We start from the raw sequence: 10,556 nt of genomic DNA on the forward strand, positions 1-10,556 counted from the left end.
AGCTCCTATATGATACAAGTCAGTTAGATCATTTTTTTTTTTTTTTTTTATGTGCTAACTACCTATGTGAACCTCATTTTCTGGGTACTTGATTTGAGACTAAGAAGTGTGTTTTGTAGGAGTGTTGGCTGCTCACAGCTGCAGCTAAAATCAGTAGGAGCAGTGATGAAATTAATAAATCTGTCCTTGGAGCAGGATTCAAATAGCATGGACTTAATAAGGCAAGGGTCATGGATGGAACAACGAAGAGAAACTAGGATAATAAATAGCTGCTCATTAACAAACACTGCCCATCCTACAAACTGAATGGGGCAAGGGTCATGTGAAAAAGTATAGCATTGATCACGTATTGAAAGACTATCGTAATGTATCCATGCAGGGGGACTGAATTAAAATTGTACAGGAAAACTTAACTGCCATTTTCTAACATCCGAGCACTTGGCCTTGCAACTTGAATATTCCTTTAGCACAGGATTTTGTGTATATAAAACTCTACTCTCATTATTATTCCATCTCCAAAGGGGTTGAAACTATTCCCTTCACAGTCCTTACGGTGCAGACAAATTGCACTAGTCCTACGCAGCTTTCAACAGACCCTTCACTAACCTTTTTCAATGAAAGATTTCAAACACAGTTATCAAAGCACACGGGACTTCTGCTTCGTTCAGGTGGGGATGTCAAATGCAATAAAGTGTAATCTCTCTCCTGGCCAGGGTATGTGGACGTAAGAGTTAACAATTTAGTATAATAGTTTAGCTAGACAGGCCGTTTGCTCACTGACTCCAGGAAAATAAGAGGATTGTCATATAAAAGCTGAATCATGGCTTTCCCAGCAACTCTTTGGAGTAGACTGGGCATGTTTCATATGTGGCAATGAAAAAAGGGCTGCTTCACACAGCACAAAAGCTGGAAACAAGACATGTTTTCCTTACAGTAAAAAGGAGAGTTAAAATGGAGGCTAAAGGGCCTCCTCATAATTCACTTATGGATGCATCAAGTCAGACCAACTCAATGGCACAGCACGAAGGCATTAATTCTGTTAAGCAAGGGAGATTTTTTCTAAGCTCACCATGTCAGTTTTATCCCTAGGAGCAGAGTACTCCCTTAGTCTGGACTCCTGCTGCTGTCAGCCAGCTCTTCCACAGTAGCTCAATGATATGCCTGCAGGGTTGCTGTTGTGGTAGGTAAAAAGCGAAACTGCAGTTACCTAACTGGCAAGATCAGAGAAGCTGGGCCTGTTTTGTATTGTGCAAAACACTAAGCCATATTACACAGTGTGAAGGGAACCTAGCCAACTGCCCTAAGGAAAGGTAAAAGTCTGGTTAATAAAACCTGAAAAGGCACTTTAAAGCTATAAGAGAGCTCCTTTTAGTTTCCTTTAATAAGTACTGGTTTCATTCTAGCATCTCACAACACTGTTCTGGTATTGTGGCTGGGAATGAGTGAGAGTAACCTCTGTTTACAGCTATGAGAGCACTGGTTCTCAACCATTTTAGACTCCTCATTAGATTCACGGCACCCCTTGGAAAATGCCAGCCCTTCGCTTTCACTTGTTTTCAATTACAAAAAAAACCCAGAGCAAATCTTCCAAGGCAAAAAACTCAGTTTAGAACACTTGAGGACAAATCCTTGACTTGTGTAGTCCACACGTCCTGTACAAGAGTTGTGGCTATTGATGTGCAGATCAATTTGCTATGCTGTATTCAGTGGATGTTAGCTGATGGGCTCCAGTGCATGCATTTCTCCAGCAAATGTAGCTCTTAACAGGACAAAGTTTAATCACTTGGAACTACACAGGGTACACTTTCAAAAAAAGTAATTTTAGCATTGATTTGTCATTGTGTACTCCAGAAAACATGAAAGTCTCCAAGGAGTAAAAGCTTCCTGTAACCAATGCCTTAAACTTTGCCCCACCTCTCTGAAGAACAGTCAGCTTGTGTAAGAATGTCATCCAATATAACAATTGACTTTCTTATGTACAATAACGTCAGACTTTAAAAAAAAAAAAAGAGACTGACCCGTCTCCCTTCTAAAATAATTCATCTGTTTTATGGAGTGTTGTTCTGATTATATACAATTCCCACAAGAAGGGAAGTACCTTTAGAATAAGGACTATTCAGTACTAGTACAGGATTTCCTCTTGTTGTTGATAATTTCCTCTTAACAGAAGACGCAATGGATCCCAAAGAAAATTCAAAGGGGCAATCTACAGACAGCTAGGCATCTACATTATATATAGGGGACATTGTTCACCTAATTGATGTTTTCCTTGCAAAGTAAAAAATAGCTCATTTTGCCATATAACATGTAAAATTGTTCTTAATACATTCAGGATCCCCTTCAGTGTCTTTCTATATCTATCATAGACAGACAGAGAAAAGTTCATATCCTTATACCTATTCATTTTTTTAAAACAAGGCAACACCTGTTTTTACATTGCCTTCTTTATATTACTTCAAGAAGCAAGAATTTCATAGTGCAATATCTTTTGTTGGACTAACTGTATAGTTGGGATAGAGTTAGACAAGCTTTGGAATGTGAGACATTATTTAACAGTAATACTGGGTTAAAAAAAAATTAAACCCTGCCTACAGTACATTCCTAGTCTCTTCCCTCAAAGAAATTGGCTTTATTTTTCCATAGTTTAGATAAAATTCTAGCAGCCACTTTAATAATGTTCATACCCCTTTTAATTTACTGCAGAAGCTTAATGGAGGACTGACACATGACCAATATTACCACATTTAGGTACAGAGAAACACTGCCTGGATGGAAAAGGCTGAAAAATGCTGGTTGATTAACAGAAACTGGTATAGATAACTTTCAGTACACACCAGCTTTTATGCCATATATTTCCATGTATATTAGTCTAAAATCCTGGACAGATTACACGTTTACATCAGTGTAAGAAGACTTTGCATTACTGTAAAAAACAGAGTGGACAGACCACAAAGCCCCTGCATTGGGCAACTTCACCAAACCCAGGTGAAGAATCAAGGGTATATGGGTAAGTTACACTGATTTAGGGCATGATCACAGGAATCCTTTGAACCCTATCAAAAGGGGTGGGGAGGGGGAGGCAGTAGTTGGTAGTTCTAATAGTTATATGTGAACCAAATGAGAGCGATTCAAACTACTCCAAATTTAACCCTAGATGAAAAAGTGTTCCCCTTTTGAAAGGGCTCCAAGCCTCTTGTGTCCACACCCCAGTTAGGTGTCGTCTCTCCACAGCTTATTACAGGGTAGCCATTTGCACAAGGTAAGCAGGCTATACCTTAAAGTGCTATAATAGTACCTATTGAGTTCAGCTTATGCACCTTCTCCTGATTCCTACTGCCTGCCTGCCTGTCTGCTCCAGATCTTGATGCAATTAAATAAGGATGCAAACTCAATGTAACATTCACCAGTGTAAATGTACTGACTGTCTAGGCCTTCTGGTTTATGCACCTGCCACAATTCACTTTTTTTAATCCTAGTTAAAATTAGGTCACCACTGTTGCAACCACCAAGTCATTTTCACATTTTTTTTTAGCCAGTTCTTCCTGAAGGTAGCCAGTCAGTCAGGGAGACAACCTATCAAATTAAATGAAAGCAAACGTTCACACAAACATCTGTGCCATCTCCTGACTGTTTAAATAATATTACTGGGCTTTTGCATGTGGCTTACCTGCTTTGGACTTACTGAACAAAGCTACGGTTATAAAGAACTCACCTTATCTCATCTGCTGGGTCCTTTATGAACTGCAAGCAACTTCTTTTGTTGCCTGTTGGCAATTCGTTTAGATTTTTTATCACAACTGGTGAAATTCCCCATTCAGGTGTTCCCCTCACTTCAACTTCTCTGCAGCCCAGTAGTGTATGTTCAGTGCTCTCCCTGGAAGGCTTTCCTAATTGAAGCCTGTCCTGCTTCTCTCATTTCCACTCCCCCATATTCTTCCTGTGAAAAGAGCATGATAGAGAAATAGTCCTGTAGAGAGGGCATTTATCCAACTGCTATCACCTGTAGGAAACAAGCCTCGATGTTACAGGCTCCTGAACATCACCCTTGAGAGGAACAATACTTTCTTCCTGACTTGATCAGCACAGGAATAGGAGAGTGACTGGCTTTTTGAAAAGGTCCACATACCATGGCTCAAACTGTCCTGGGGATGGGAAGACATTGTAGAAATATGGCTCCAACAGTTTTCTCCATCCTCTTGCCAGCAAGGTGCCCTTGGAGAGGGGAAACCTGGTAGCAGCATGAGCTCCTCAAAGCATGAGTCTGGGCAGCTCTTATAGAGTCCTTTGGACAAATGAGTGGAGTTGGATGGGGTTGGATGCAGTTTAGTCCCACATGTGAGATGATTTTAAACAGCATATGAGAAATAGATAGAATTTGTTAAACAGTTAGCACTTCAGAAAGGACCAGAAAGGACAAGAGAAAACAAGCTATGCTATTGAAGAACTATAACAGAAAGAATATGGGCAATTCACTCCCATGATAATCTGTCTCAAATATGTACTATAATGTGTCTGTATATCATTCAATGGTAGTGTTTCAAGTTTTAATTATTCTATTAGAACTGCTCAATTGCAAGTGTATGCTTGCATCTCCAAAAGAAAATCCCAGTATTAATTTTTATTTATTACCTGAACAAGTGAAGAGTGAAGAATTCAGTCAAAATCATGGCGTACAGCACTCCTCAAATGTTTGCACATGAAATACTTACATTAGTGCATCAAGGTACTGTCGCCACAATCCATCTCTGCAGCCCTTTCACATAAAGCCTTAAAAAGGGCCTTTGTAACATGTTTCTGTTACTTTTTAGCATCAAGCCCTCAACCTACAAGTTATTGAATACTGACTTCCAGTTCAGCAGGGAGCCTACATTGCTATCCAAACCAGCAGCTTCTGGCAGGAGGTTCCTGTGAATATCCATGCTATATACAGGAAGAAGGATTTCAGCTTATCTATTCTTACTTGGCTTGTTTGTTCCTTGGAAAAATCTGGCCGGCTTCCCATCACTAAGCAATATTCTAAAGAGTATTGTCATCTTGAGGTGCACTTACTTATGTACAAATGAAGAGAATGATAACCAGGATTTTTTTTAAATAAATCAAGCCATGTTATCAGAAGAAGGGACTAGCCCAGCAATACACTCTCTTAAGAAACAACTGATGGTGGGGGGAGCAAACACAGTTGTCCAAAGGTGAGCTTGTCACTCCATTAGCTATTCCTCAGTACCAATACAGGCTAGATGTCCAAAGTTTTTACACAACATTGACCAAACATTATAATCTTCCCCACATCTGCTTTCTACACCAAAAAATCTTTTCTATGAGGCAACTCCTAGGAATCCAAGTTCTCTGTACCATCCCTTATCTCACACTGAGCTCTGTTTCCTTTAAACAGGCACATGGAATAAAGCTGGTCAAAGCAGAAGCATTAGAATATATTTAGGGGTCTTGTGTTCAGGTCAAAGCTGCATCTTTTTCTTCATCCCACTCACATGTTAACTCATGCCGCTATAATTATTTTCTGGTGAGTAGGAATTAACAGAGCTCATTTAGTGCCATCATCCTGACCAGCCACCAGTTGCTAGTGAACAGCAACATAAGTCTCTCTCAGCCTAAGTCTATTTTGGCTTTCCTGTTCGTCCTGATAAGGTTCTCATTTTATGTCATCCCACGCAGCAGCGGGAAAATATACGTTATAGAAATAGGAGTGGTTACTGCTTATATAACAGTTTTCGTCTAGAGATCTTAGCGACATGTACTAACGTTGACAAGCTATCCCCATTTTCCAGCTAGGGAAAAAGGAAAATTTAAGTAACTTGCTCAGGTTGGTGGCACAGCTAGATATAGAACCCCAGTTTGCTAGCATACATACTAGTCTCTCATCTCTTGTAACCTGCTGCATCCTTTCCCTGCCAGTTAGGCTTTCATGAAGTTCTATGCACCATGACTGTAACATCCCTTGATACAATGCCATCCTACTGTGAAAGCACTGTTGGTGGGCTCTGAACCTCTAAGAAATACATTACTTTCAGAAAGTGAGGATAAGAAATGCTTTTCACTGATTCTGTTTTCAATAACAGGAAGAGCCCAGACTAGCTTAAGATACAAATACCAACGTGGCACATTTAAAATGTAGCCTGGAATTCTTCAGTCCATTCAATATTAGGACAGTGGGAGAGAAGTAATTATGTGGCTCTATCCAAACAACAGAGCCATCCATTTAGAAACAGGCACAGGCATTTTTATGTGAATGAAATAAGCATTAAGAGGCTTTGAATCAATTTAGTTTATTAACATTTAAAGGCTTTTCTGAATAATAGTGGGATTTATTAATGTGGTAGCAAACATAGTAGGGACAAGGTAGAGCATAATTACACAAGTGACATCTGTGAAAGAGAAACCAGGATCTGAATTTTCAGCTGCTTCTTTCATGCGCATGCAGACATCCTGCATTCCATAGCTTCTCAGTGGCAGCAAACTACATACTTCCACCTGCAAGTCAATTTTGCTTTCCTTGCCTTTGTGTCTAGCAATGATTTCCTCCAGCCTAGCAGCCCAGGAAAAGGTTATGGACCCAATTTCCTTACTATTCCCAAGCCTCAAGCTAACTCTTCTTCTGAGGAAGCCTAGACAACCCGTAGGCTCCAGTCAAGGCCACTCCTTAATTGGCTAGAGAGCCCCTTTTAAACAACAAAGCACTCCGTCCCCAAGGGGCAGAGTGCTTTGCCACTATTCTGGCAGTCAACCCAGAACAAAGATGTATCATTTCCAGACAGAATTATGCACTGTATTCAAATGCATGGGTAAGAATTAAAAATTTCTCTTCCAGGGACTTCAAGCTTTGCAGGTGCAAAAGTCTAGAATGTTAGCAATAGGAAGGAACAGGGCCTGGATTTTTGTATAAGGAGGTATTTGCACATACACACCATGATATTATTACATTCAGTACAAGTGTACAAGCTGCACATAGTACTAACATTGCAGTAAAAGGCCCTGCTTTGTACCCAGGATAGATATTAATTGAACTTAAAAACTTATCTGCAAAGATTTCACCCACTTGGTCACTTCCTAGAAAATTAGGCAAGATAAAACCCTCACAAATTAGGCAGTGAAGGGTTTTCAAATATTAACTTTAAAAATGTAAAAGCATTCAAATGCTGGCCAGGTCAACTTCATCCTCCTCTCCAGGGCTTGTGCTGGCTTCTCTACTCCTATACTTGGGGACTTAGCAATCAAGAGAAAATAATGCATAAAAAAAAAAAGCAATCTTAAGACTAATTCTGTTAAGCCTTTTTCTAGGACAAAGCACAACATACTAAGTGGCAGTAGAAAGGCTCATGGTACCATCTAAGAGACCAAATAAAAAAAATAAAAACCCCTCCCCCCATAATACCTGAAACAATAGGTTTCTTTAATGACATATCAGACAAACATGTCAATTCAACACTTAGTTCTTTCTCCTTTATTTAGCCACAACAGAAGTACAAGAGCAAAATCAAACCCAATTCAGTGGAATCCACTAAAGAATAAACCTGTTCAGAATGCAAGTCTCATGAAACCAAACCAAAATATATACAAGGATGTAGTAGAACCTTTATAAAACATGAGGAATCACATTGAAGTGCTCCTCAAAAGTAAAATACACTAGAAAATTGACCATTTAAAATAATACATTTAAGTAACAAGTTTATGCATTGAACAAGTGCCCACTGTACCATTCCATTGGCTGTTTAAATACCACCACAACTCATTTTAGATGTAAGTTTGAAGTGTATTAAAAGGCAGTTTGTGATCTCAATTAAAAATAACAGTAACAGAATTTTGTTATGGTGACAAAGGCTGCCATCTGGGCCCATGAAGTTAGGATGCTCTGGTCAGGAAAATGGCAGGCACTCGTATATGTTCCTGTCCAGGCTCCCACATTAAATCCACACCAATTCAACTTGTTCTTGGTCTGTAGCTATTGTAGAGAGTCTGCTCTTGAGCAAAAGCTGCCCTTTATGCCAAAAGAAATAGTGCAGTGGTTCTGTGATGTGGATAGAACTCCACAAGAGAATAGGTTAAGACCACCAGACACATCTAACCACTGCAGTGAACACAGAACTCTTGTATAAAGCTGCTCAATCTGATTTGTCAACGCTTTGTTCAGAAATATAAAACTCAGAATATAGTTTACAAAAGAATTTCCTTATAGAGCATCTTAATGTCAAAATATTAACAAAAAACACAGTTTATGTTAATGCTGAGAACAGTGGTTTTGGAAAAGTAAAGCAAAACAAAACAAAGCTGTTGCTAACAATAGACAGAAATACACTAAAAACTTTAAAAAAATAAAAGGGTCCAAGGTACTTAGCCAAAATGGAATCATTTGAGACAAACTGTTTACAGAGCGAGTTGAACATTCCACACAAACCTATCATAAGTGTTAACATCCACTATTTCAATTTAATTTTTGGACAAGCTTCAGCAACTAGATTTAAAAAAAAACAAAAACAAAACAAAAACCCACTAATACAAAATGTAAAAAAAACCTGAAGCACTTCAGCTTTTAGACAAATTTTTAAAGTTGAAACTGTACCTTTGTCTCAGTTATATAAGAACTTAAAATTGAAACTAACTGGCACAAACCCAGCTCAGCTGAGTTATTAGACCCTTTCCCCCGTCCCCAGACTAATGAGTCCTTAGAAAGCTCCAATCTCAGTGCCCCATGGTCTGTAGGGTTTGCCCAGGGTTGCTGACTGCGTTGGTGCAGATGGGCTGAGTGCATTAGGGGACAACAGATGGAATGAACTGAACGAAAAGGGGAACGCAGACAGAGATGCCATGGAGGAGAGCAGAGGCGGAGACAGTTTGGAAGTAGAGGTGACCACAGGGAGCACCGATCCAATGCTGCCATTAGGGGGCACTCTCAGTGAAGAAGTTTCAGCATGAGCAGCAATTCTGCTCTGGTGATGTGGTTCTGTGGAAGACGCTGTGGTACTGGTGTTACCATGCCCATTCTGAGGCAGTAGTAATGGGTGAGAGATGTGAGGGTGATGTCCAAAGGCACTGCCCCAAGGAATATGTCCAATGCCAGTGTGTGCACTGCTTGCTGCTTCCCGTTGAGAGGCATAATTATTCAGGTGAGAGACAAGTCGAACTCGAAGAGGATCAGAAGCGTCCAAGCCCTCAATAATACTAAGGTACCGGGCAACTTCAGCCAGGCACTCTCGAAACCCTAAACTTCGATAGTCCATAGCAAGAGCATGGGCATCAAAATAGCCTGAAAGAAAGGAGGAGGGTGGGGAAAAAAAAGTGGTGTGTTAAGATGTGGTTTCCATTGATTCCAACATTACACCCTCCCGTGTAAGCACGCTTCGTTTGATCATGCTGGTTATGGTATTATAACCTTCCTAACCATAGGATAGCTTTCCAGGCCTTCTAGGGTCTAACAAGCATTTTTTTCCTAATGCCTGTGTTGTGGTGCTGAGTGTCTCGGCTCACCATGTGCAAACTGATGTGGTCCGTGACCAGGCGAAGAAAACAGTTGTTCTTTCTGTGTCCCCCCCACCCCACCCCACCCCCGATGGCAGCAAAGCCACAGAACGGTGAAATCTCCACACAATAGAAGACACACGTGCAGCTTATCCAAGGGGGACTTACAGACTAGCTCCCAGCCTGCCCAGGCTCTGCCTGCTGCCGCCTGGGTTGGTGCCCCTCTCCGACCCTTCCGGTCTGTGACACCGAGACCCCTTTTCCCCATGCCTTTCCTTCTCCAGAATTGCCAAAGATGCCAAAAAACAGAAAGACTGCATGTGAGAAAAGGGTTTCCAAGGAGCTGACAGTCACTGCTTCCCACAGGGCTGCCACAACCGGGGTGTGGCACTAGATGACTTCTGGGGGTCCCTTCCAGCCCCACTTCTCTCTGACTAACCTTAGAGAGGGAGGGCAGGCCACCGCCCCAAAGAGTAAGCATCTACAGGCTGCAACTGAGCCTTTCAAAGGAGCTCACACAGGCAAGTACCAGGCAGTTCCCAAACAGGCCATGCTTCCCTCAGAGCACGCAAGCGGGAGCTTGAATTACTCGCCCCCCCTGCAAATGCCACATCCACAGCTGGAGGGTGCAGCTCGTGACCTTTCCTCCTGCCGCCCCAACCTGAGAGAACCTTACCTTTCCCGCCAGCCGTGTGCAGCATCTTCAGGTGATCCACGGTCATCTGCAGGATCTCCGCCTTCTCCAGCTTGGCCGATCCCTGCAGGAGGGGACACGGGGGGAGGGGGGGGTGAGACCCGGGAAAAGCAGCCGGCGGCCAGATGCGCAGCTGGGGAAGGGGTTGGGGGTCACCAACCTGCTTCTCGAAGGCGCTGGGCACCAGCCTCCGCAGCTCCGACAGGCTGTTGTTGATGCGGTCGCGGCGCCGCTTCTCGATGATCTGCAGGGGAGACGCGGAGGGAGACTGGGATAGGGATTGGGATTGGGACTAGGGCCGCGGGCAGGGACCGGGGACCAAGGGGCACTCACCCCTCGGCGCCGCTTCCTGGCCAGGATCTGCGAGGCGGTGGCCGGCGACAACGCCCCC

General features: G+C 42.2%; 1 protein-coding gene across 1 annotated transcript; it reads right to left on the reverse strand.

The window, feature by feature from the left end:
- Positions 1–6,268: 6,268 nt before the first annotated feature.
- HEY1 (hes related family bHLH transcription factor with YRPW motif 1) lies at positions 6,269–10,552 on the reverse strand (the record flags this gene model as incomplete). Its single annotated transcript, XM_019519178.1, has 4 exons — positions 6,269–9,259; positions 10,148–10,229; positions 10,326–10,409; positions 10,499–10,552. Coding segments are annotated over 4 exons (801 nt in total), but the record flags the coding sequence as incomplete, so codon positions are not given.
- Between the last annotated feature and the right edge of the window lie 4 nt (positions 10,553–10,556).

Source organism: Gavialis gangeticus, unplaced genomic scaffold (genome assembly GCF_001723915.1).
Source record: "Gavialis gangeticus isolate Ggan-Ray unplaced genomic scaffold, GavGan_comp1, whole genome shotgun sequence".
NCBI lineage: Eukaryota > Metazoa > Chordata > Crocodylia > Gavialidae > Gavialis > Gavialis gangeticus.